General features: G+C 52.8%; 2 protein-coding genes across 4 annotated transcripts; one reads left to right on the top strand and one right to left on the bottom strand.

Annotated features, from left to right (window-relative positions):
• The first annotated feature begins 807 nt into the window (after positions 1-807).
• FERMT3 (FERM domain containing kindlin 3) lies at positions 808-22117 on the top strand. Its single transcript, XM_082344100.1, has 15 exons — positions 808-935; positions 1510-1682; positions 4413-4646; positions 4861-4980; positions 5078-5246; positions 5453-5555; positions 18816-18923; positions 19085-19219; positions 19301-19350; positions 19456-19580; positions 19772-19878; positions 20014-20247; positions 20606-20730; positions 21290-21431; positions 21544-22117. The coding sequence occupies exons 2-15, from the start codon at positions 1523-1525 to the stop codon at positions 21721-21723; spliced, it is 1992 nt and encodes a 663-aa protein (XP_082200226.1). The 5' UTR covers positions 808-935; positions 1510-1522; the 3' UTR covers positions 21724-22117.
• On the bottom strand, positions 22049-24930 carry TRPT1 (tRNA phosphotransferase 1). Of its 3 annotated transcripts, none has more exons than XM_082344194.1 (8): positions 24844-24930; positions 24400-24483; positions 24082-24163; positions 23038-23207; positions 22774-22948; positions 22511-22567; positions 22325-22435; positions 22049-22195 (listed from the first exon to the last, which is right to left on the bottom strand). In XM_082344194.1, exons 2-8 carry the CDS (start codon positions 24472-24474, stop codon positions 22104-22106), a joined length of 762 nt encoding a protein of 253 aa, XP_082200320.1. In that variant the 5' UTR covers positions 24475-24483; positions 24844-24930; the 3' UTR covers positions 22049-22103. The 3 variants fall into 3 exon arrangements, with proteins under 3 accessions (XP_082200320.1, XP_082200318.1, XP_082200319.1); XM_082344192.1 differs by lacking the exon at positions 24844-24930 and adding an exon at positions 24670-24777; XM_082344193.1 differs by lacking the exon at positions 22511-22567 and having other exon boundaries at positions 24844-24920.
• Between the last annotated feature and the right edge of the window lie 23 nt (positions 24931-24953).

Raw genomic sequence — 24953 nt, 5'->3', positions numbered from 1 at the left:
TAGAAAGGCTGAATTTCTGCTGGGAGCCAGTGACTATAAGACCTTGCTTTCCCAAAGCTTACATCCTGTTGCAGGTGATAAGAAGACGCTGGGCCACCAGGGGCCCTCTGAGTCACATTTGTGTAGGGACATGACAGGAGTGAGTCTCGTGGGTACTGGCCCTAGAGGAGAGTGATGCAGGTGGAGGGACAGTAGAGGTGGCAAGTCTGAAGTCTTGAAACCTGAAGGCGTGGGGGAGGCAGGTCGTGAAACATCAGGGGCCAACTTCTGTTCAGCTTTTCCCCTGGGCAGCTCTAAGGTTGACAAGTTTGGAAAAGAGGCCCTTAACTGGGGACAGGAAAGACATAAGGAAGTCGTTTCCCTCAGGGCCTTTAAGGATCTACTTTGTGGTGATAAAGGACATTCGGGGCTTGAGCTGACTTGACCTGCCAGGTCCCTAAATAACCCAGATCCAACCCTTTGAACTCCACCGCTCTCCCTCTCTGCAGCTGAGTGATGCTTACAGCCCAAGGACCCCCACCTCATGACAGGTTGGAGATGAGAGATGGCTCCGACAAGGGAACATAAATAGGTGGCTTCTCTAGTTTGAAACGAGCTTCCCTCCAAATGACGGGACCCTTTGTGTGGTCTGGGGTCCACAAGCCCCACTTGCTTCCTGTGCTCACTGGGAGCAAAGGCAGGGCCCCACTGGAACCCCTGCCGCGCCACCACCGCGGTGCTGCTGCTGGCCGTTGCTTCCTGCCCCCAGTGCCAGCACGCCCTGGGGAGGGGCCAGGCCCGCCCTGCTCTGATAAGGCGCAAGGGCTGCCCTCTGAAGGAAGCTCCACGGAGAGAGAGGAGAAGGAAGCACGCAGTGGTCTGCAGGTGTGCGGGCTGCAGCCGGGAGTGGCTGACGCTCCGACCCCCACCTCCAGCCCCAACCCCTTGCAGGGAAGGTAAGCCGGGCCGGTGGCTGGAGACCCAAGGACCCTTCTCTTCCTCGCCCTCCGGCAGCCCCTCTGCCCAGCATGCCTCTCTCCATGTGGCAGCCTGGACTTTCCACTGCCCTAGAGAGGCTTCGGCTGGTTTGGGACGATGGAGCTGACCTTTGGGCCTGACTGGAGCTATTTTCTGACCTGGGCTCACAACCATTTCTAGGGTGGGCAGCTGCCAGTGCGGGCTTGGGCTGGGCTGTGGGCTGAGCAAGCTGACGGAGCTTGTGCTCAGCTCTGGCATCGAGCTGGGTCATGTTGAGTGAGGCCCTTCTTATTCTTACCGAGCCTCGTCTTCCCATCTGCAAGAAGGGAGAGGGCTGGGCAACATAGACTCTGAAGGTCCCTTCAGCCCAATCATCTGTGATGGAGAGAGGGTCTGAGGTTCGCCTGCAACAGCTCAGCTCCCAGCGTCTTGCTGCTGCCGTGGCATTCTGGCTTACGGGCTTGCTCTCTGGGACCCCGCCTGTCCCGGGCACCACAGGCAGCCTACCAGGCCCCAGCTGCCCACCCTGCCTCCTTCCCACCCTCTCCCCAGAGCTGCCGCAGCCATGGCGGGGATGAAGACAGCCACAGGGGACTACATCGACTCGTCCTGGGAGCTGCGGGTGTTTGTAGGAGAGGAGGACCCCGAGGCCGAGTCGGTCACCCTCCGGGTCACAGGGGAGTCACACATCGGTGGGGTGCTCCTGAAGATTGTGGAGGAGATCAGTGAGTGCCCACCGCCCCCGCTGCCCACAGGGTCCCCTGGCACTTCCGGACCAGCCCTGCTGCGTGGCCCTCGATAATGGAGTCACAGTGACTCAGGCACCAGCTTAATCATTTGGTTCCAAAAAAGACATTTCCCCAACTTAACTTCCCCTCCCTCCCACTGTTTTTCCTCCTTCCCTCCCGCTCCAACGGGTTCCACTAAGACCCCAAGGAGCAGACCTGGCCACGGTCCTCCGTTCACCCACTTCTGGGGCAGGAGAGGCCTTGCCTGGGCTGAGGCAGAGGTCCCATTCTGGGAGTCGAGAGGAGCCCAGAGGGGGATCCTGCTGACTTGGGGACGGGCTCCCACACCCTCTCCCCGGGCGGGCGGAAGCCCTCAGCAGGCGGGTGACAGGCCCAGCCTGGGTGGGAAGGCCCTGCCCCCACAGGAAGTTACAGCACAGCCGCCTGTGGTATCAGCCCTGGAGGGGAGCAGGGCCACTGACACAGGGGCTTCTCATCGCCTTTCCCTGCTGGGGGTGTGGGCTGCCCCTTCCTGGGAGGGCGGCAGGCTCGCTCCGATAGCCAGAGCCGGAAGGCAGGCCCGCGATAGTGCCGGCCAGCCTGGGTCCTGGGTCCCCCGGCGGTGGGGGTGAGTGGGCTTCCTCAGACCCAGCCAACCCGCCGTGGGCGGCCTGGGAGGGAGGTCAGTGGCTTGTGGACAGCGCGGGGCCTCAGGGCAGCCCGGCCACAGGGCTGAGGTGGTGAGGGAAGCCTCCAGAAGGCAGGGCCCAAGGAGGTTGTGAAAGCAGAAGTGGCGAGTAGAGGGTCCCTCAGGAGACCGGGTGTCAGAGACTCAGGCAGGCTTGGCCGAGCAGGGCGGAGAGGGTGAAGACCAGGTGCTCCAGGAGAAGAGCCGGCTGGCCCCGGGGCATGGCCCACAGCGAAGCGAGAGGCCTGAACCAGCGGCCAGCCGGACCCACCCCTCTACCCGCTGCTGGGCCCCTGGGGTCAAGTCCCTCCAGATCCTGTCCCCAGCCCCGAGGATACTGTTGTGCCCAACCCCCCCCCCCAACTCCCACTCATTCCTTAGCACATCAGAGGTCTACTGATGGCCATGCTAGCTGGGCCAGCCCCTGATCTGGAGCGCAGCCGGGCAGGTGGAACCCGCCCTTTAGCACAGGGCTGAGTGTTGGCTGCTGCACCCAGCCCGGGACAATATGAATCCTGAGAGGGGGCCACAGCAGGGAGGAGCGAGGCAACACACTGGGGCACAGGGACGCGCAGCTCTGAATTGGAGCCCCAAGGCTGGGGAGGACTCCTGGAGTATGACAAGAAACGAGGCTGGGGTGAATGCCATAAGGCATCTTGGACTCCATCCCGGAGGTGGAGAGCAGCTGTGCCGAAGGGTTTCCAGTGCGAGGCTGTCAGGCTAAGGCAGGCCCCTTGGGTCGGGTGAGGATGGACTGGTGAGTTTGGAGGAGGGCTGGCATTGGTAAAATGTGGTGGCTAAAAGTGAAAGGGAGGAAGCTCGGGCCTGGCAGGAGAGCCGCTGTCACCCAGCCCCCAGGGAGCTGATGAGGGGAGGCGGCACCTCTGTCCAGTGTCAGAGAGAGCGAGGTGAAGTGGAGCACCTTGAGGGCTGGGACTAGGAGTCACTGCGTTTATAGTCCCAGAGCCGGGCACGTGGGCTGGTGAACAAGGGTTTCTGGAATGATCGAAGCCAGTGGACGTGCCCCTTAGCCAGTGGCTTGGGGGTTTCTGGCCTGGGGCTCACAGCAGGAAGATGAAGCCGTAGACTAGGTGAGACCCCGGGAAGAGGCCATGGCTAAGGAGGGAGAAGAGGGTCCTCTGACTGAACCAACGGGGAAGCACGGGGGCAGGCCAGGAGAGGGGGCCAACGAGACAGAACAAGAGCAAAGGGTCAGGAGGAGACGGGGAGTGGGTGCCACAAAACCAAGAACAGAGTGAAGGCACAGAGGGCGACTTCAGGGCAGGAGGAAGAGGGAGGGGGGTGGGGCAGAGGACGGGACCACTCCCCAGGAAGGGCTTTGACACTAGTGGGCTCTGCTCTTCCACTGTGCTCACCTGGCACCAGTTCAGGCTCCTGAAGGGAAGGTGGAGAGGAGAGCACGTGTCCTCCTTCACTAGCTGCATGACCTCGAAGTGCTCGCATTTCTAACCAAAGGCCAATGCGCTGTGTTGATGCGGCTGCATGCCTGGGTCACTCAGTGTCCATTGCTGCTCACATCTCAGGAGCTAGAAAACTGAGGCCCAGAGAGGTTCAGGTCTTGGCGAAGGTCACAGAGCTAGTAACCGCTAGATATTTATGGAGTGCCTGCTGCTGCGTGCCCGGCACAGCCCCAGGCCCTGCAGTTGCCTCTGGCTCCCGGGAATGCCAGAGAGAAGCCATGAAGCCAGGAACTGCGGGAGGACACAGGAGGTGCTGTACGGGGGAGCCCAAGGCACTGGAGTGCGTGAGGCGGGAGCACTGAGATTCTGGGTTGGGGGCTCCCCTGGGAAGTGACTCCCCTCAGTAGCAACTGAGCCCAGGGGACAAGCAGGGTGAGCCAGCAAAGAGCCGTTCTGCCGTGACCTCCGTCTTAGCCCCCAAGCCAACCCCGCCTGGCCCCGCCCCTGGCCTGGGCAGGGGAGCGGCGGTCACCACCTCTGAATTCCAGGCTTGTGCTCAGCACTGGGGGCAGGGCCCTCCAAGGCTGACGTGGTCCCCCCTTGCCTGTGGCCTCACAGAGCGGAAGCAGGACTGGTCAGACCATGCCATTTGGTGGGAACAGAAAAGACAATGGCTGCTGCAGACCCACTGGACACTGGACAAATACGGGATCCTGGCGGACGCCCGCCTCTTCTTTGGGCCCCAGCACCGGCCTGTCCTCCTGCGGCTGCCGAATCGCCGTGCCCTGCGCCTCCGAGCCAGCTTCTCCCAGCCCCTCTTCCAGGCTGTGGCTGCCGTCTGCCGGCTCCTCAGTGAGTCCCGGCTGGTCTCCACTCTGCCCCCTGCAAGGGTCCTGCCAGGGGGCACGTTCCCTCCCTTTCCAGGCCCAGCTGTTGTCACCTCGGTCTTGCTGATCTGTTCCCCACCCGGCTTGTGGGGCTGGGCCCTGCCCCAAGCTGCCCGTGGGTGGGGCGGGCAGTCACAGGGCAGGACCCCAGCCCCCACCGAGACCCTTGCTCCTCTCAGGTATCCGGCACCCTGAGGAGATGTCTCTGCTCCGGGCTCCTGAGAAGAAGGAGAAGAAGAAGAAGGAAAAGGAGCCAGAGGAGGAGGTGTATGACTTAACCAAGGTCGTCCTGGCCGGGGGTGAGTGCAGGCGGGGCAGCCCAGGGGCGGCCACAAGGGCAGGCCCCGGACGCCTGGGGTCGGGGCCGGGCCTGGTTGACCGTGACCCGCACTCCAGGCGTGGTACCTGTGTCGTTCCGGGGGATGCCAGCCCACTTCTCAGACAGTGCCCAGACCGAGGCCTGCTACCGCATGCTGAGCCGGCCGCTGGCACCGCCAGACCCCCTCCTGCTCCAGCGCCTGCCTCGGCCCAGCTCCCTCTTGGACAAGACCCAGCTCCACAGCAGGTGCCTCGCCTGCCGGGTCTTCACCTGCCCTTGTGTCTGAGCTTCTGCTCCCAGAGCCCACACCCTCCCCTGTGTCCTGCTCGTCCCAAACCCACGCCTGTCCCCAGGCCTTTCCTGCATGGGTGTGCTCGCCCCAGCCCCTGCCCAGCCCGCCCCACTGCCCTCGGCTCAGCCCTGACCCTGCCTCTGCCTGCGCTGCGGCCCAGGTGGCTGGACTCGTCGCGGTGCCTCATGCAGCAGGGTGTCAAGGCTGGGGACATGCTCTGGCTGCGCTTCAAGTACTACAGCTTCTTCGACCTGGATCCCAAGGTGGGCTGGGTCAGGGAGAAGGGGTGTCTGGATCAGTGGGACACGGGGACCTTGCTTCGGGGGTCTGGGCTCTGGGAATGTTAGACACTTGTAGGGGTCTGTCCCTCTGTCCATTTGTCCATCCACACCCGTTTATTAACTCCACCGACATGGTGCTGGGCCCCGGTTGATGGCAAGACCTGTTTCTCAAGGACCGTCAGGGAGATAATGCCCACAGCTCAGTGTAGACGGTTGTAGGTGCCCCTGGGAAGGCTGCTCAGGTGGGAGGCACCCACACCTGCACTCAGGGAAGGCTTCCTGGAGGCGGTGGCACTGGGACCTGCAGGGACTAGGGGCAGGTGAAAGACGAGGCTTTGCGGGCAGCCACCTGTGTGCCTCTCTCCCTCCCTGCCTGCCGTCCCCACAGGCCACCAACAGGCTCCATGAATCCATCTGGAAAACCTCCAGGTGCTCCCTCTACCTGTGGCCCCACTTCTCTGCACCCCTTCACTGCAAAACTGCTAAATGCCATTGTCTCTAGAACCCTGGGGTCCAGCGTCTTTGCTCCCCGGAAGCCTTTCCTGTGGGTGCCCCTCGACTCCCTCTCTCTCCTCAGCCAACTCTATCCTAGAGTCTTCTATCCTGGAGTCCCTGTCCTGCTGAGGTGACCACGCCCTCCATGCCATCTGTCCCCTGCTCACTTCCCGTCCACTTCTTTTTTTTTTTGGCTGCGCCACGTGGCATACAAGATCAAACCTGCACCCGCTGCAGTGGAAGTGTGAAGTCTTAACCACTGGACGGCCAGGGAAGTTCGCCATCCACTTCTTACTTGGCCACTTGGGATCCCCACGCGCACAGGGGTCTGCAGCTGCCCTGCCCAGGTTCCTCAGCCCTTCCTCCTCTCTCCACAGCCTCTGGGAGTTGCAGGCTCCAGGGCTCCATCCCCAGCCTCCTTCTCTCTACCCTTTCTCCCAGGAAGCTCCAGCCTCCTGGATTTAAGGATCATCTCTGTGCTCTTTATAGATTTACCACCTCCAGCCCAGACCTCTCTCCCCTGAGCTCTAGACTCTCATGTCCAACTGGCTGTCTCTGCTCTGGCACCTAACGGGCATCTCAGCTTCTGCCTGAAACAGAACTCTTTTTTTTTTTTTTGAAAGTAGCCTTCCACTAGGATAAGCCTACTTGTTTTGGACATAGTAACCTTTTAAAATTATTTATTTATTCATTTGTTTATTTATTTATTTATTTGCTGCATTGGGTCTTCGTTTTTGCGCGCAGGCTTTTCTCTAGTTGGGGTGAGCGGGGCTACTCTTCGTTGCGGTGTTCAGGCTTCTCATTGCGGTGGCTTCTCAAAGCACAGGTTCTAGGCGCGTGGGCTTCAGTAGTTGCAGCACACAGGCTGAGTAGTTGCGATGCATGGGCTCAGTAGTTGTGGCACGTGGGCTCAGTAGCTGTGGCACGCAGGCTCAGTAGTTGTGGCTCGACGGGCTCTAGAGCACAGGCTCAGTAGTTGTGGTGCACGGGCTTAGTTGCTCGGCGGCATGGGGGATCTTCCTGGACCGGGGATCGAAGCCGTGTCCCCTGCATTGGCAGGTGGATTCTTAACCACTGCGCCACCAGGGAAGTCCTGCAACAGAACTCTTGATTCCAAGTCTGCCCAGCACATCCTCCCACCATGGACTCATGGCAAAATCCCTGCACTTACACTATTCTGGGTCTTTCCCTTTCCCTCTCATCTCATCCCTCATTGTGTCCTGTTGATCCTTCCTTGAACTAAACATCCCAAACCACCCATTCCTCTCTGTCTCTTCATCTGTCCAGCATCAGGCTCTCTCGTGTGGGTTGCTGCAACCCCTCCTAATGGACCTCTCTCCTCCTTTGGCCTCCCCAACCTCCACGCAGCATCTGGAATGAACGTTTACAGGTGCATTAGGTCCTGTCAATCCTGCTTAAAAGGCTGCTGTGGGTGCCTGTGGCCCAGGACCATGCTGATCTGGCCCAGGCGCTGCCCACTCCCTCCCACCCGCCCGGCCTCCCTTTCCTCTCCTTCCACGTCCCTGCTCCTTCCTCTCTTCCAGACTGTTGTGCCCTTTTCCCGCCTTCCCTGCCTTCTTTTGTTTGTTGGTTTTTATTGAAGTATAGTTGATGAACAATATGATCTAAGTTAAAGGTATACCGTATAGTGATTCACAATTTTTAAAGGTTATACTCCATTTATAGTTATCATAGAATATTGACTATGTTCCCTGTGTTGTACAATATTCCCTGCCTTCTTTTTATTTTTTAAATTTTTTAATTAATTTTTTTTTTTTGGCTGTGCCGCGCAGCTTGCGGGATCCCCCACCAGGGGTCAAACCTGGGTCCCTGGCAGTGAAAACACCGAGTCCTAAACCACTGGACCTCCAGGGAATTCCCACCCCTGCCTTCTTTTGGATTGAGTAGTTTTCATGATTCCATTTATCTCCTTTATAAGAGTGTATTATCTATGCTGCTTTTTTTTTTCTGTTTTTGGCAGTTGCTTTAGGGGTTATAATTACCATCCAGCGAAACACCGCTTCACTACAGTGTAAGAACCTTGCGGTGGGATCCCCTCTTCCCCTCCCAGCCTCTGTGCTCTTGTTATCACACACTTCCCTTGTACATACGTCAAAGCCCACGATACATTGTCATCCTTGTTGCTGCTATTCTTATTTATTTATTTATTTATTTATTTATTTTGCCGCGCCGCGCAGCTTGCAAGATCTTAGTTCCCTGACCAGGGATCGAACCCGTGCCCTTGGCAGTGAAAGCACGGAGTCCTAACCACTGGACTGCCAGGGAATTCCCTGTTGCTGTTATTATTATGATGATGGCTGTATTGAGAAATAATTCATTACCATATAATTTGCCCGTTTAAAGTGTACAACTCAATGGTTTTTAGTATATTCACAGAGTTGTGCAACTATCACCACAATCAGCTTTAGAACATTTTCATCATCCCCAAAAGAAATCTCACACCCATTAACAGTCACTCCTCATTTATCCCCCACCCCCCCTCAGCCCCAGGCATCTACTAATCTCTTTTCTGACTCTATAGATTTGCCTGCTCTGGACATTTCATATATATGAAATCGTGCAATATGTGGCCTTTTGTGGCTGGCTTCTTTCACTTAGCATAATGTTTTCAAGGTTCATCCATTTGTAGCCTGTCTCAGTGTTTCATTCCTTTTTATTGTAAAATTATATTTCATTGTACATATATGCCACACTTTATTTATCCATTCATCAGTTAATAGATGTTTGTTTTACCCCCACTGGTTGGTTGTTATGAACAATCCTGCCATGAATATTCATGTACAAGTTTTTGAGTGGGCATATATTTTCATTTCTCTTGGGTATATATCAATACCTAGGAGGAGAATTGTTGAGTCATCATCATGATTATTTTTACTTTAACCAGTCCATTTTTTTTTAACATCTTTATTAGAGTATAATTGCTTTACAATGGTGTGTTAGTTTCTGCTTTATAACAAAGTGACTCAGTTATGCATATAAATATGTCCCCATATCTCTTCCCTCTTGCGTCTCCCTCCCTCCCACCGTCCCTATCCCACCCCTCTAGGTGGTCACAAGGCACCCAGCTGATCTCCCTGTGCTATGTGGCTGCTTCCCACTAGCTATCTATTTTACATTTGGTAGTGTATATATGTCCATGCCACTCTCTCACTTTGTCCCAGCTTACCCTTCCCCCTCCTCGTATCCTCAAGTCCATTCTCTAGTAGGTCTGCGTCTTTTTTCCCGTCTTGCCCCTAGGTTCTTCATGACCACTTTTTTTTTTTTTTTTTTTTAGATTCCATATAAAAATATGAAACGCTTCACGAATTTGCATGTCATCCTTGCGCAGGGGCCATGCTAATCTTCTCTGTATCGTTCCAATTTTAGTATATGTGCTGCCAAAGCGAGCACAGTCCATTATTTTTTTATTACACTTTTAGTTTTGAGATAACTGTAGATTCACAGACAGTTGTAAGAACTAATACATGAGATCCCAGATACCTGGGGACTCATTACCCAGTTTCCCCCAACCAGTATCACAACCAGGACCTTGACATGATACAGTCAAGACACAGAACAGTTCCATCAGCAAATTGTCCTGCAAATGCATTTTTAAAATATGGAAAGCAGTCTTTTCTCTCTGCCTACACACTCACCATTCCCTGTGCTCCTTATTCCTGTGTATCGATCTGGATTTCCAGCTGGTATCATTTTCTGTCTGCCTGAAGGACTTCCTTTAACATTTCTTGTCAAGCTGGTCTACTGGTGATGAATTCTTTCAGCTTTTGTATGTCTGTATAAGTCATTATTTTGCCTTTGATTTTGAAAGATATTATTTGGTGTAGAGTTCTTGGTTGTCATTTTTTTTTCCTTAAAAATTCTGCCTCACAGTCTTGTGGCTTGTCTCTCTTTGTTCATCTGTATGTAACGCGTGTTTTTTCTGACTGCTTTTTTTTTGTTTTTTTTTTAATTTATGGCTGCGTTGGGTCTTCGTTTCTGTGCGAGGGCTTTCTCTAGTTGTGGCGAGCGGGGGCCACTCTTCATCGCGTTGCGCAGGCCTCTTCACTATCGCGGCCTCTCTTGTTGCGGAGCACAGGCTCCAGACGCGCAGGCTCAGTAGCTGTGGCTCACGGGCCCAGTTGCTCCATGGCATGTGGGATCTTTCCAGACCAGGGCTCGAACCCGTGTCCCCTGCATTGGCAGGCAGATTCTCAACCACTGCGCCACCAGGGAAGCCCCTTTCTGACTGCTTTTATGATTTTCTCTTTATCACTGGTTTTAAACAATCTGATGATCACGTGCCTTGGTTCGCTTCAGGTTTCTCATGCTTGGGGTCCATTGAGCCTCCTCAATCTGAGTTTATAGTTTTCATCAACTTTGGAAAAATTTTGGCCTTTATTTTTTCAGATATATTTTCTGCCCCCCCCCCTTTTATGGGATTCTGATCACATGACTATTAGACTGCTTAAAATCATCCCACAGCTCACTGATGCTCTGTTCAGTTTTTTTTTTTCCCTGTCTTATTTTTCTGTGTTTCATTTTGGATAGTTCTATCGCTCTGTCTTCAAGTTTACTAATCTTTTCTTCTCCCGTGTCTAATATGTCATTAATACCCTGCCTAGAAGTTCAATTTTGACCTTTTTTAATATTTTCCATCTCTCCTTAACATGCTCATGCTTTTCTCTACCTTCTTGAACATACAGGATATATTTAAAATAATTTTTTTTAGTGTTTTTGTCTACTAATTCTATTATCTGTGTCATTTCTGGATTTACTTTTATTGACTGTTTATCTCCTAATTATGAGTTGTATTTTTCTGCTTGTTCTCATGCCTGGAAATTTTTTTTGTTTTTTGGAAAATTTTTATTTGATGCCAGACACTACAAATCTTATGTTCTTGGGTCCTGGATTTTTTTTTTTTTTTTTTGGTAGTGCTTTAAATATCTTTAAACATTGTTTGGGGATGAAGTTAAGACACTTGGAAACAGTTTGATCCTTCTAAGGTTTGCTTTGAACATGAACTAATCGTTATAATTTATAATAATTAAATAATAATTAATTAGATCAGAAAGAAAGCATCTTTTAATCTAGGGCTAATTTACCCCATTATTGTGGCAAGAGCCTTCTGAGTTTTTTTTTTGTTTTTTTTTTTTTGCCACACGGCTTGTGGGATCTTAGTTCCCTGACCAGGGATTGAACCTCGGCCCTTGGCAGTGGTCACCGCTGGACCACCAGGGAATTCACGTGTTCTGAGTATTCTGATGTTATATATATGATGAGGCTTCTCTAATCTGTGTTGGGAGTATGAACTATTCCGACCCTCATGTGAGCTCTGGTAAGTGTTCTTCCACCTGCTCCTTTTAGTGTTTCTTTCTAGCCTGGAGTTATTTCCTTATACACATGTGCTGATCAGTACCCAGCTAATGACTAAAGAGGAGCCCTCTGCTGATTTCCATCCAGAGTTTTCTCTCTGTGCAGCTCTCTCCTCTGCAACACTCTGTCCCGTGAATTCTAGCTGCCTTGGACTCCCCAGATTCTCAACTGCACCTGCTCACCTCAGGGAATATGCTGGGCTCCGTTTGGGGTCCTCTCCTTTCCCTTCTCTCAGGGATCCCTGTTCTGTGTGGTCTGTTGTCCAGTATCTAAAATCCGTTTGGTCTTTGTCGTTTTCTTTGTTTTAATTAAATTTTAGGGAATTCCCTAGAGGTCCAGTGGTTAGGGCTCTGTGCTCTCGCTGCTGAGGGCCCGGGATCAATACCTGGTTGGAGAACTAAGATCCCACAAGCTGTGTTTCATGTCAAAAGAAAAAAAAAGCTTAAATTTTATTTTATTTATTTATTTTTTAAAATTTATTTATTTATTTATTTATTTATTTATGGCTGTGTTGGGTCTTCGTTTCTGTGCAAGGGCTTTCTCTAGTTGCGGCAGGCAGGGGCCACTCTTCATCGCAGTGCACGGGCCTTTCACTGTCACGGCCTCTCTTGTTGCGGGGCACAAGCTCCAGACACGCAGGCTCAGTAGTTGTGGCTCACGGGCTTAGTTGCTCCGCGGCATGTGGGATCCTCCCAGACCAGGGCTCGAACCCGTGTTCCCTGAATTGGCAGGCAGATTCTCAACCACTGCGCCACCAGGGAAGCCCCTTAAATTTTATTTTTAATCAAAGTAACATATGGTGGCTTAAAGAGTTGAATTGTCCTAATAGTAATAACAATAAAACAAAACAAAACAAAACAGTTCCCTGCCCCACCTCTCTCTTTCCCAGATTTCTGATCCCTAGAGACTATAGGTTTTGACTCTGTAGCTTTTTATTTATTTATTTATTTATTTTTATAAATTTATGTATTTTTATTTATTTATTTTTGGCTGTGTTGGGTCTTCGTTTCTGTGCGAGGGCTTTCTCTACTTGTGGCAAGCGGGGGTCACTCTTCATCGCGGCGCGTGGGCCTCTCACTGTCGCGGCGTCTCTTGTTGTGCAGCACAGGCTCCAGATGCGCAGGCTCAGTACTTGTGGCTCACGGGCCCAGCCGCTCCGCGGCATGTGGGATCTTCCCAGACCAGGGCTTGAACCCGTGCCCGCTGCATTGGCAGGCAGATTCTCAACCACTGCGCCACCAGGGAAGCCCCTCTGTAGCTTTTTATTCTAGTGTTTACATCTATATGACAAGCTTATATATGTCTATTCCCTTGACTTTTTCATTTCACGCATAATCTATTCACTTTGTATGAAAGGTGAAGATTTATCTGTCTTATATCCTCCCTCCTTCCCCCACAACACACGCATCTCTTTGCATCTTTCCAGTTGAGCTGTGTTGTAGCTTTTGGTTAAAACAACGTGAGTGTGGCTGTAAATAGTAACACATATAAATAACGTTCTTAGCTAAGCCACAGAGTAACTATACTTCCTTTCTTGGTTTATTTCTTTTCTATTAATTGTCTGTCTGTGTACAATTAGAAGAGAGACCCCAAAAGGCTATCTGGACACTCTCTGTGAGTCTGTGGCTTGCCATGGGGCATCTTCAGAGTGATGAGGTGGGATGTTCCATAACCAAGCCCCTCCAACACTGCAACCTAAGGACAATGCCCCTTTCAAAATGATCGATCACCTTAGGATATCAGTCAGTGTTATTTCCTGGTCAGAACCATGGAATGGTAGCAGTCTAGACCCATTGCTTAACTGTTGTCCTTGAACTTCCCTTCACTATTTCCTGGGAATTCCTATATTGGATTTCTTGATTCCTGGATCTCTTGTGTTCCTTTTTCTTGACTGACTCCCTCATCTTGATGGAGCATATATTTCAATAGCTTCCCCTAAAATGGTAAAATAGTAATAGCTTCCCCTAAGTGGTTTGAAATCCTGCGTGTTTGAGAAGGTTGCTGTTCTACCCTCACTTGCATGATAGTTTGGCTAGGTACAGAATTCTAGGTTTGAAACATTTTCCTGCCAAATTTTGAAGCCACCTTCCCATTGTCCTCTAGTTTCCAGTGTTGCTGTTGGGGAGTCCAATGCCATTTTTTATTTTCAATCCTTCCATGTGTGACCCTTTTAATTTTTCTTGAAAGGGGAGGGGAGGCCCCAGAAGCTTTTAAGAATCTTCTTGGGAGTTGCCTGGTGGTCTAGTGGTTAGGATTCAGCACTTTCACTGCTGTGGCCTGGGTTCAAGCCCTGGTAGGGGAACTGAGATCCTGCAAGCCATGCAACGTGACCAAACAAAAACAAAAGCAAAAACACAAAAGAATCTTCTCCTTATCACTTGGTGTTTAAAAATCTCTCAATAGTATGTCCTCGTATGAATCTTTCTTCATTGATTGTCCCGCACACTTGCTGAGCCCTTTCAAATCAGGGTCCTCCAGTTCTAGAATAATGTTCTATACAATCTCTTTAATAATTTACTCCCCTCTATTTTTCTGCTTTTTTTTTCCCCCCTGGAACTTAGTAGATGTTAGACCTCCTAGATTAATTTTTAAAAGAAAAAAATTAGACATTTATATTTTCTTTCTTTTTTTTAATGCTTGTTGTCTTTTTGTTCTACTTTCTGGAAAGTTCCTTGACTTATCTTCCAAATGAGCCATTGAATTTTTAATTTCTGCAACTGTCTTTTTAAATTCTAAGAGCTCTTATTTTCTGACTGTTCCTTTCTGAAGTGTTTTTTGTTTTGTTTTGTTTTTTAGTGTAACATACATTTAGAAATATTCACAAATGTAAACCAAAACTTTACCAGCCTTCAGAAGCCAAGCAGTATTTCTCACAGGGGGAACCACTAATGTTACTGCTAACACCATAGATTAGTTTTGCCTGTATTTGAAATTTACATAAATGAAATCACGCAGTCTATACTCTTTTGTGTCTGGCTTTTTTCACTCAGCATTATGCTTGTATAAGTCATCCATGTTCATACAGTGGTAGCATATTTCTCAATGGTGTGTAATATTCCATGCTGTCAATATACCACAACTAATTTTCCATTCTGTTGTTGATGAGCATTATGCAATTTTCAGTTTGGGCTATTATGAATAGAGATACTGTGAACATTCCAGCATATGTTTTTGGTGAACATATGTACACGTTTCTATAAGGTATATACCCAGAGGTGGAATTGCTGTGTTGTGGGGCAGGCATTGGTTTAGCTGTAGTAGATAACTACACACTCATACACCCCCACCAGCAGCGTATGAGTTTCAGTTGTTCCACAACTTCACCAGCAGGTATTTCCTACCTTTTCCATTTTAGCCATTCTGGTAGGTGTATAATAGTATCTCACATGGTATTTTGTTTGTTTCTTCAAGCAGCTTTACTGAGATATAACTTACAGACCATAAAAATTGCCCACTGTAAGCAGTTTATTCTTAGTAAAGTTATACAGTTGTGCAGCCATCACCACAATCCAGTTTTAGAACATTTCCATCACCCCAGAAGGTTCTCTTAGTGCCCATTTGCAGTCATTCCTCATCCCACACCCAACCCCAGGCAACCAATGATGTGCTTTTTAAAAAAATTATTTATTTGTTTGTTTTTATTTTGGCTGCATTGGGTCTTCGTTGCTGCGTGCAGGCTTTCTCTAGTTGCAGCGAGCGGGGGCTACTCTTCGTTGTGGTGTACTTGCTCTAGGTGCCTGGGCTTCAGTAGTTGTGGCACACAGGCTCAGTAATTGTGGCTCACGGGCTCTAGAGCATGCAGGTTTCAGTAGTTGTGGCATGTGGGCTCAGTAGTTGTGGCTCACGGGCTCTAGAGTGCAGGCTCAGTAGTTGTGGCACATGGGCTTAGTTGCTCCGTGGCATGTGAGATCTTCCCGGACCAGGGCTCGAACCCGTGTCCCCTGCATTGGCAGGTGGATTCTTAAACACTGCGCCACCAGGGAAACCCTGATGTGTTTTTTATGTGGCTTTAATTTACATTTCCCTGATGACTAATCAAGTTGACAACTTTTTAATATGGCTATTAGCCATTTGGATATCCTCTTTTGTGAAGTTTCTTTCCAACAGTTTTGACAGTTTTTATATTGAGTTGCTTGTCTTTTTCATATTGCTTTGTAGGAGTTCTTTATATATTCTGTACATGAGTACTTTGACAGATAAATATATTGTGAATATATTTTCCCACTCTGTGCTTTGCCTTTTCATTCTCTTAGTGGTTTATTTTGCTAAGCAGAAGCTCCTAATTTTAATATAATCTGAGTCTATTTTTTCTTTTATGATTAATATTTTTTGCACCCTGTTTAAGAAATCTTTTATTCTAAGATCACACAGATGTAGGCCTATTTTTCTCCAAAGACTTTATTGTTTTAACTTTGATATTTAGATCTTTGACCCAAATGGAATTGATATTTGTATGTAGTGTGAGGTAGGGATACAAAAACTTTTTTAATTTTTTAAAAAAATTTATTTATTTTTATTTATTATTTATTTTTGGCTGTGTTGGGTCTTCGTTTCTGTGTGAGGGCTTTCTCTAGTTGCGGCAAGCGGGGGCCACTCTTCATCGCGGTGCGCAGGCCTCTCACCATCGCGGCCTCTCTTGTTGCGGAGCACAGGCTCCAGACGCGCAGGCTCAGTAGTTGTGGCTCACAGGCCTAGTTGCTCCGCGGCATGTGGGATCTTCCCAGACCAGGGCTCAAACCCTTGTCCCCTGCATTGGCAGGCAGATTCTCAACCACTGCGACACCAGGGAAGCCCTTTAATTTTTAAATTAAAAAAAATTTTTACCATATGGGTATCCAATTGACCCAGGTCCATTTAGTGAAAAGAGCGTCCTTTCCCCAGTGATGGCAAGGTCACCTTTGTCTTAAGTCAGGTGAACATACATGTGTGGGTCTCTCTCTGACTCTCTTCGATTACATTGATCAATTTGTCTCTCTTTGTGAATGCTATGCTGTCTTAATTACTATAACTTTATAATCACATTTCTTTTATTTGTTTATATATTTTTTTTTTAAATATTTATTTATTTATTTATTTTTGGCTGTGTTGGGTCTTCGTCACTTCGCGTGGGCTTTCTCTAGTTGCGGGGAGCAAGGGCTACTCTTCGTGTGGTGCACGGGCTTCTCATTGCGGTGGCTTCTCTCGTTGCAGAGCACGGGCTGTAGGCGCACACTCTCAGTAGTTGTGGAGCACGGGCTTAGTTGCTCCGCGGCATGTGGGATCTTCCTGGACCAGGGCTCGAACCAGTGTCCCCTGCACTGGCAGGCAGATTTTTAACCACTGCGCCACCGGGGAAGCCCTGCATTGGGTCTTTGTTGCTGTGTGTGGGCTTTCTAAAGTTGGGGTGAGCAGGGGCTACTCTTCGTTGTGGTGCGTGGGCTTCTCATTGCGGAGGCTTCTCTTGTTGCGGAGCACAGGCTCTAGGCACGTGTGCTTCAGTAGTTGTGGCTCACGGGCTCTAGAGCGTAGGCTTGGTAGTTGTGGCACACGGGCTGAATTGCTGTCTTCCAGGACCAGGGCTTGAACTTGTGTCTCCTGCATTGGCAGGCGGATTCTTAACCACTGCGCCACCAGGGAAGCCCCACATTCCTTTTAAAAATAGCAACCTGTTCTTGTTTTATGAGTGCAGTATTTTGTCTCTGTAAGGATTCTGACTGGTGTTTGAAGTTTTTTCTGCTCCCTGCGTTGTCTTTATTTCCTCCAAGCTCTTTTTTTCCCCTGTCTGACTATAGTTCATGGGTCTCTGTTGTTCATTCCAGCAGCTTTCCTAAAATGTGGGTTATCCCTGCCTGTCTTTTCATATTTAGAAGTAAGGCTCTAAGAAGCCAGTTGGAAACCCTGAGTGGATGAATAGGGCTTGGCATTTTAGGCCTCCTGGGGAAGATGGGGCAGGAATGCCACTTTCTGTGGGGGTTTTCTCTTTGGCTTCTCAGCAGTGAATGCTCTGATCTCCTGACTGGGGAATAGAAGGCTCATTGCCAGTGTCTTTGGTGACAAGTGGGGAAGGGCTGGGGATGTCTCACCTTTCAAAATGCCAACTTTCCCTTAATTCAGCTGTTCTCAGCACAATGCACCCCACACCCAGATGTACCAAATGCAGGGGTACCTCTGTCTCAGCATCTCGAGAGTAAATCTCTGGTTTCTACCTGGTGCCAGCTAGCTGTCACTTGGCTGCAGGGAGTGGGGAGGGAAGTGCTCTTTTTATAGATTTTCTGTGGTCCTCATTTCAGCCCACCCTCGCCTCCCAGAGGATCCCAGACCTGAGCCTGTCCGCCATGTGAACTGGATGCCTTTGTTCAGATCTTAGTTTTTTTGCTGTTTGCTTTCTGATCTTTTTTTTTTTTTTTTTAACATCTTTATTGGAGTATAATTGCTTTACAATATTGTGTTAGTTTCTGCTGTATAACAAAGTGAATCAGCTATATGTATACATATATCCCCATATCCCCTCCCTCTTGCGTCTCCCTCCCACCCTCCCTATTTCACCCTTCTAGGTGGTCACAAAACTCATTAGTGCTTTTGCCATAGAACAAGAAAGGGAAAAGGGTGTGAGATCCCAGCTCTCCTTCCCTGCAAGTCAGTTCCCGTTCATGTTTTTGCTTGTTCATCTTCCAAAATTTTGTTGGTATCTCTCACCAGCTGTAGTTGTCTCCCCTCTCTCTTCTTTGTCCTTTTGGGTTTATCCTTTTTATGCTTTTGCTATCAATTTTGGTGGGTTTCAGAGGGAGCGTGGGCTTGGTCTTCTGTGGGTAACTGGGATCCCCCTTTGAGTTCCTTCTCTCTGGAATGTTCTTCCTACCACTCTTCCCTTCAGTGGCTTGCCCATCCTCAGGTCTCAGCGCAGCATGTCACCTCCCCAGGGAAGCTTTCCTGGAATGCTTCCTCCTGTGGAGTAGCCCCCCCGCCCCCGCACCCCAGTTCCATTCTCTCTCATCACCATCAAACTTGTGGGCTTCCTGCCTGAGCACACAAGTGAGGTGCCCTTTGGAAGCTACTTCCTTTATCGCTTTGATCGTACTCTTGAATCACTTCACTTACTTACTGACTGATTTACTCAGTCCCCCCTGTCCATTCAGCAGCATGCAGGGCACGCAGTAGACAAATACTCAATATCTGCACAAAGAGGTTTAGAGGGAAGGAGCTGCCGCTTGCCTGGGCAGATGGGGCTGGCAGGCTGGGAGGCTGGGAGGCTGGGATTGGGGCTGTGGAGCCACCAAATGAGCCTGCACAGCACAGAGGCAGGACTGAGGCCGGAGGCGCGCAGGAGCTGGCTGCAGGAGGTGTTCAGGGCAGTTAACACCCGGCCAACCCAGCCTCCTCCTCCCACCACTCCAGACAGAGCCGGTGAGGCTGACGCAGCTGTACGAGCAGGCTCGGTGGGACCTGCTGCTGGAGGAGATTGACTGCACCGAGGAGGAGATGATGGTGTTTGCAGCCCTACAGGTGCCGGGCAGGCCTGGGGACCCTGGGGGGCTAGGTGCGCGCCAGGCCCAGGGCAGGGAGGGTGTTCCAGAGGGGACCCATCTCCGGGGAAGCCCAGCTGAGGGCACTGTTGGGCTAAGGGGCTGCCCGCTCAGCCCTCCTTGGTCACATGCTCCTCCCAGTACCACATCAACAAGCTGTCCCAAAGTGGGGAGGTGGACGAACCGGCTGGCACAGACCCGGGGCTGGATGACCTGGATGCAGCCCTGAGCAACCTGGAGGTGAAGCTGGAGGGGTCGGCGCCCACGGACGTGCTGGTGAGGAGGGGCCCCAGTCAGGGGTTGGGGTCAGGGTCAGGTGCAGGGACCAGGTCCCCCCCTGACTCCTCTCCTCCCCAGGACAGCCTCACCACCATCCCAGAACTCAAGGACCATCTCCGGATCTTCCGGTGAGTTTGGGCCCAGAATTGGCAGCCCGGCTGGAGGGGCCCAGTGTGGAGAGAGGACAGCAGGGAGGGAGGGGGCCTGCCACAAACCTCCCACCTCACCCTCAGGCCCCGGAAGCTGACCCTGAAGGGGTACCGCCAGCACTGGGTAGTGTTCAAGGAGACCACGCTGTCCTACTACAAGAGCCAGGACGAGGCCCCCGGGGACCCCATTCAGCAGCTCAACCTCAAGGGTGAGTGAGGGCGGATTGGCCAGGAGAGGGACAAGGGCTGTGTGCTGGCCGGGTGAAGGCTCTCACTTGTCTCCTCCTGGGGGCGGGGAAGATGCCCTCTGACCTGTGGCCACTGTGCAGGGCTGGCGTTCACCCAGGGCCCTCTCAACAGGGCTCCCTTCCCCAGCCTAGCCCACCCCTTCTTCCTCCAGGCTGTGAAGTGGTCCCTGATGTCAACGTCTCAGGCCAGAAGTTTTGCATTAAACTCCTGGTGCCCTCCCCTGAGGGCATGAGTGAGATCTACCTGCGGTGCCAGGATGTGAGTGAGGGCTGGGCAGGGGCCAGGGCTGAGGCTGGAGTGGGGATGGGGCCAGGGCTGAGCCAGGCCAAGGGCAGGGGGCTGAGCTAGAGCCTCGCCAGCCCCTCACCTCCCTCTCCGCCTCTCCCACCCCAGGAGCAGCAGTATGCCCGCTGGATGGCCGGCTGCCGACTGGCCTCCAAGGGCCGCACCATGGCAGACAGCAGCTACTCCAGCGAGGTGCAGGCCATCCTGGCTTTCCTCAGCCTGCAGCGGACAGGCGGCGGGGGCTCGGGCAACCACCCCCAGGGCCCTGACGCCTCCGCTGAGGGCCTCAACCCCTACGGGCTTGTCGCCCCCCGCTTCCAGCGAAAGTTCAAGGCCAAGCAGGTGCCAGAGGGAGTAGGTGGCGGGAATGGCCAGACGGTTTACCTGGCCACCCTTGCCCCTGGATGTCCACAGAGCCTTCCTCTGGAAATGCACACGCTAACTCGCTCCTTCTCCCACCTGGGTCCCTGAGACTGAACGTGCTGGTCCCCACCCTCTGGGGGGGGTGGTCACGGTCCAGCTGCCCACATCCACCTCAGGGCCCAGCTCAGCTCACATTTGCTGAACGGTGAGAGGGTGCACTCGGGTGGACCCACACTGGGCACTGGCCCTGCCCCAGGCTCAGCATCCTGTCTTCCTGATGGGGACAGGCAGGGGGTCTCAGGGACCTTGGCAGCCCCTCACCAGCATTGTCCCACAGCTCACTCCACGGATCCTGGAAGCCCACCAGAATGTGGCCCAACTCTCGCTGTCTGAGGCCCAGCTGCGCTTCATTCAGGCCTGGCAGTCCCTGCCTGACTTCGGCATCTCCTATGTCGTAGTCAGGTATGAGTACCACCCCAGTCCACTCTGCTAAGCACCATCTCTGAAGATGGTAAAGCCATCTGAAGCCTTCCTTCCTGTCCTCTGCGGGGAGACCTTACCGAGGGCACCCTGCGTGCACCCCCTCCATCCTGCAAACACAAGAGAGGGATCAGGCGGGGAGAGCAGGAGATCCCGCACCCGTCCCAGCTCTGACACACACCATTTCCTCTCTGGGCCTTGGGCAGCTGATCTGCAGGACAGGGTTGGGTGGCTGCTGTGACAGGAAGTGCCCCCTTTGACTGCCCATTTTCCAAGCCTGCAAAGATAGGAGCAAATGGAGGACGATGCTACAAGAAAAAAGTTGCTATCGAAGAGCATGGACTCTTTGCCTGACGCTGCTAAATGCTATCATCGTGATTATATTGATTAACCCCCATTTTCCAGATAAGGAACTTGAGACCCAGAGGACCTAAGTGATTTACTTGCCAGCTTGCTGCTGAGCTCCGCACCTGGCTGTCTGGGAGGGCTCTGGGGCCATGCGGGGTGGGGCCCCAGCTCACACTCTCCCCTTGGACACCAGGTTCAAGGGCAGCAGAAAAGATGAGATTCTGGGCATCGCCAACAACCGACTGATCCGCATCGACTTGGCCGTGGGCGACGTGGTCAAGACCTGGCGCTTCAGCAACATGCGCCAGTGGAACGTCAACTGGGACATCCGGCAGGTGGGCCCGGAGTGAGGGTGGGGGAGGGACACGGGGCTGGGCCAGACCCAACCAGGGCAGGGCTGCTCCCTCATCCCACCCCCTACCAGCCCTCTGACTGCCCACCCCGCAGGTAGCCATCGAGTTCGACGAGCACATCAATGTGGCTTTCAGCTGCGTATCTGCCAGCTGCCGCATCGTGCATGAGTACATCGGGGGCTACATCTTCCTGTCAACGCGGGAGCGGGCCCGCGGGGAGGAGCTGGACGAGGACCTCTTCCTGCAGCTCACAGGAGGCCACGAGGCCTTCTGAAGCCTGTCTTACTGCCCCCGCCCCACTCACCACCTTCCATGACCGCTCCAAAGCCCACACCCATTGGGATTCACTGCCCACACCCTCTCCAGATGTGCACTGACCGAGCTGGGCACATTCACCCACTGTCACTGGCCTTGTGTAGACCAGGGACCTGGCTGGGCCAGACTCCGCCATCCCCCAGGCTAGGGAGGGTGGGCTCTAGTTTGTACAGCACCCGCCCTTCCCTTGTGTGAGTGACCAAGACCAACACCCCTGACCTAGCTGTAGTCCCATGAGGCACATGAGGAAGACTGGCTACAGCTACAGGACGATGACTCACAGGTTCAGACTGGAGTTTCTCTTTTGTTATCTTTTTACATTTAAAAAAAATAAATATTTTATTGTTGGGTCATCCTTCTTCCTCTGGAGCTGTGCTTGGGGTCACTCTGACACTCTGTCTCTTCATTACCAGCCAAGGAGAGGGGCTTTCCTGAGAGAGAAAAGAGTTGGTTAGAGAAGGGAGAACTAAGTCAGTCTGGGGTTGGGAGCTGGGAAAGAGGTGAGGGCAGAGGGCACAGGCTTCAGGCACAAAGAATAGGGGTGGGGTGGTGGTTCTTACGGGTAGGGTGTAGCTGCAGGGCCTCCTTGAAATACTTGGGAGGCAGGACGCCATCAGCGTTCCCTGGAGTCAGGATCACCCCGTTAGCAGAGCAGAAGAAGGGGATTCCATCTGCAGACAGAGCCAGAGATGTGACTCATGCCCTCTCTGAAGGCCTGGGGCAATACCTGCTGTGTCCAGACTCACCTGCCAGGGCCAGGGGCCCGTTGATGAACACGGCCACTTCGCAATTTGGCCGCATGCCTGAGTAGACAATTGGAGCTGGGGTCTGGGGCGTCTGGATTGTAGTTATCAAACCTGGGTGGGCTGGGGTCCTGAGCTCATTGCGGTGCGGGTGGGGGGTTGCTCCTGCATGCAGGGCTTGGGCTGCCCCTGGACAAGAGGCTATGACCCTTGGAGGGGGACCTGGGAGGACAGAATGGGTGGGAGTAGCTTGGGGGGGCACTGACCACTGATGACACCAGGGTCCCCAGGCAGTCCCGCGGCCAGGTGGATGTGCGTCCTCCCCCGGCAGGACAGGCCCTTGAGCAGGATGGATGGCCAGTGCCGCCAGAATGTGCCATGGACGAGCATCAGGGGCAGGGCCTGCGGGGCCTCCAGGGGAATCAGCTCCAACTCAGGTACCTGGGATGGATGGGGGAATGGGCAGCAGTGAGACCCCCTCACAGACAGGGGTCTCACATGGCTCTCCCACTTGTCCCCTTAGCTCCCACCTGCAGGGAGTGACCCTGATTGGCCCGGATGAGAGGGCCGGCGCCGGGGTCCCCTGGCCGCAGGGCGAACCGCTGCTTCCCATTGGTGTTCACCACGCGCTGCACATCTTCAACTGAGAAGCTGCAGAACTGGGGCAGCTGCAGGAGGGTGCCCAGGGGCACAAAACCATCTGTGGGCAGGTAGAGTGGTCAGGAGCTGAACTTGCTCTGGCTTGGGCCAGAGTTAACAGGGGAAGCCACAGGCAACAAGAACAGAGCCTGTGTGACCTACAGAAAGTCTGCCCTGGGACTTCCCTGGTGGCACAGTGGTTAAGAATCCGCCTGCCAATGCAGGGGACACGGGTTCGAGCCCTGGTCCAGGAAGATCTCACGTGCCGTGGAGCAACTAAGCCCATGCGCCACAACTACTGAGCCTGCACTCTAGAGTCCGCGAGCCACAACTACTGAGCCCGCGCGCCTAGAGCCCGTGCTCCGCAACAAGAGAAGCCACCGCAATGAGAAGCCCGCCCACCGCAACGAAGAGCAGCCCCCACTCGCCGCAACTAGAGAAAGCCTGCACGCATCAACGAAGACCCAAGGCAGCCAAAAATTTAAAAAATAATTAAATTAAAAAAAAAAAAAAGAAAGTCTCCCCTTTCTGAGCCTCAGTTCCTCAACTTATATGGGAATAGGATCTGCCTCATGGAGGGTCACAAAGATCAAGTGACCCTTTTAAGCACAGTACCCAGCCCAGAGTGGACGCTCAATAAACATCAGTTGCCCCAACACACCCGCAGTGCCCAGTCTTGGGATAAGTGTTTATTGGGCCACTGGGCTGGAGGTATCACCAGGCCTGGCCCAGATAGAGGCTCCTCTCCCCGTCTGCCCTGGACATGATACTGGGCTCTGGGCCTCGGTCTTCCCTATACACGGAAGGGATGTACCTTCTGTGCTGTTCCCATAGGACTGCGGTGGGAGCCATGAGGGAAGGCAGTCACAGACAGGCTCACACTGTTCCCTGGGCTCCAACCACTCCTGGGCCCAGCCTCTAAGATGCTCACTTACCAGCCCCCATGGGAAGCCCCAGCTTCAGGGCCCCGTGGCGCAGGGCATAGGACAGAGCCTTGGACAGTTGTACATCTCGGTCCTGAAAGAGCCCAGAGGTGGCCGTTAGTCCCCGCGGTGACCCTGCCCTGCTGCTCACCCTGAACTCAGCGATCTGCTGTAGGAGACCAGAGGGAGAGGTGTCCCTGTGCTCCCCGGGAACAGCACAGTCCATCTGCCCCCACTCCCACCCCACCAGCATTCCCCAGGGAGCAGGACTGAGTCCCCCTCCCCTGCCCTCCCACATTAGGAGCAGGGGTGAGGGTGGAGGGGGCGCACCTGTTCCCGGGGTCTGTGAGCCCTTCTACCCTTGGGCCCTGCTGCTTCCTGCCTCCTTCCTCTAGAGGCGTTCATGGCCAAGACCTGTGGGGAGCAGTGAAATGTGGAGACTGTTAAGGACCTTCCCATGTCCCCACGCTGCCCAGAAAGTCACAAAGCCTCAGGATGTGAGAGCTGGGGGGAGGGGGATATTCAGATTTCTAAATTCACTTCCCACCCCTAACTCCCTGGTGCAGATAGGGAAACTGAGGCCCAGCAGGCAAGACTTGCCCAAGGTGACACTCTGTCAGCCACAGGGCCCAGGGGAGTCGAGCCCCAGCGACCCAGGCTGCTGGTCTGCCCCGCAAAGCGGGCCTGGGGAGGCGGGGCCGGCAACCAGGCTAACGGGGCAGAAATGTCTGGGCCGGCCAGAGAGACAGAGCCGGGACACACGGGAAGGCTCACCGACTCCGGGGCCCAGGCAGCTGACCCCGACGGGCCCTGACCGCCAGGACCGGCCAATGAGAAGCCGAGGAAGAAGGGGGCGGGTACTTCCGCTCCGGGGGAAAGAGGCG

Source organism: Balaenoptera borealis, assembly GCF_965194805.1.
Source record: "Balaenoptera borealis genome assembly, chromosome: 11".
In the NCBI taxonomy this organism is placed as follows: domain Eukaryota; kingdom Metazoa; phylum Chordata; class Mammalia; order Artiodactyla; family Balaenopteridae; genus Balaenoptera; species Balaenoptera borealis.
Note: the sequence above shows the minus strand (reverse complement) of the source record. Positions and strands in the feature narration are given on the sequence as shown.

What these genes read in the sequence shown, in the direction of transcription:
- FERMT3 (XM_082344100.1), top strand. Translation starts at nt 1,523, where the DNA reads ATGGCGGGGATGAAGACAGCCACAGGGGACTACATCGACTCGTCCTGG. An exon ending in TGCCGTCTGCCGGCTCCTCA is followed by an intron (nt 4,647 to 4,860) that starts GTGAGTCCCGGC and finishes TGCTCCTCTCAG; the next exon opens with GTATCCGGCACCCTGAGGAG. An exon ending in TCTACCTGCGGTGCCAGGAT is followed by an intron (nt 19,879 to 20,013) that starts GTGAGTGAGGGC and finishes CTCCCACCCCAG; the next exon opens with GAGCAGCAGTATGCCCGCTG.
- TRPT1 (XM_082344194.1), bottom strand. Translation starts at nt 24,474, where the DNA reads ATGAACGCCTCTAGAGGAAGGAGGCAGGAAGCAGCAGGGCCCAAGGGT. An exon ending in GGGGCTTCCCATGGGGGCTG is followed by an intron (nt 23,208 to 24,081) that starts GTAAGTGAGCAT and finishes ACCTGCCCACAG; the next exon opens with ATGGTTTTGTGCCCCTGGGC. An exon ending in GGACCCTGGTGTCATCAGTG is followed by an intron (nt 22,568 to 22,773) that starts GTCAGTGCCCCC and finishes TTGTCTACTCAG; the next exon opens with GCATGCGGCCAAATTGCGAA.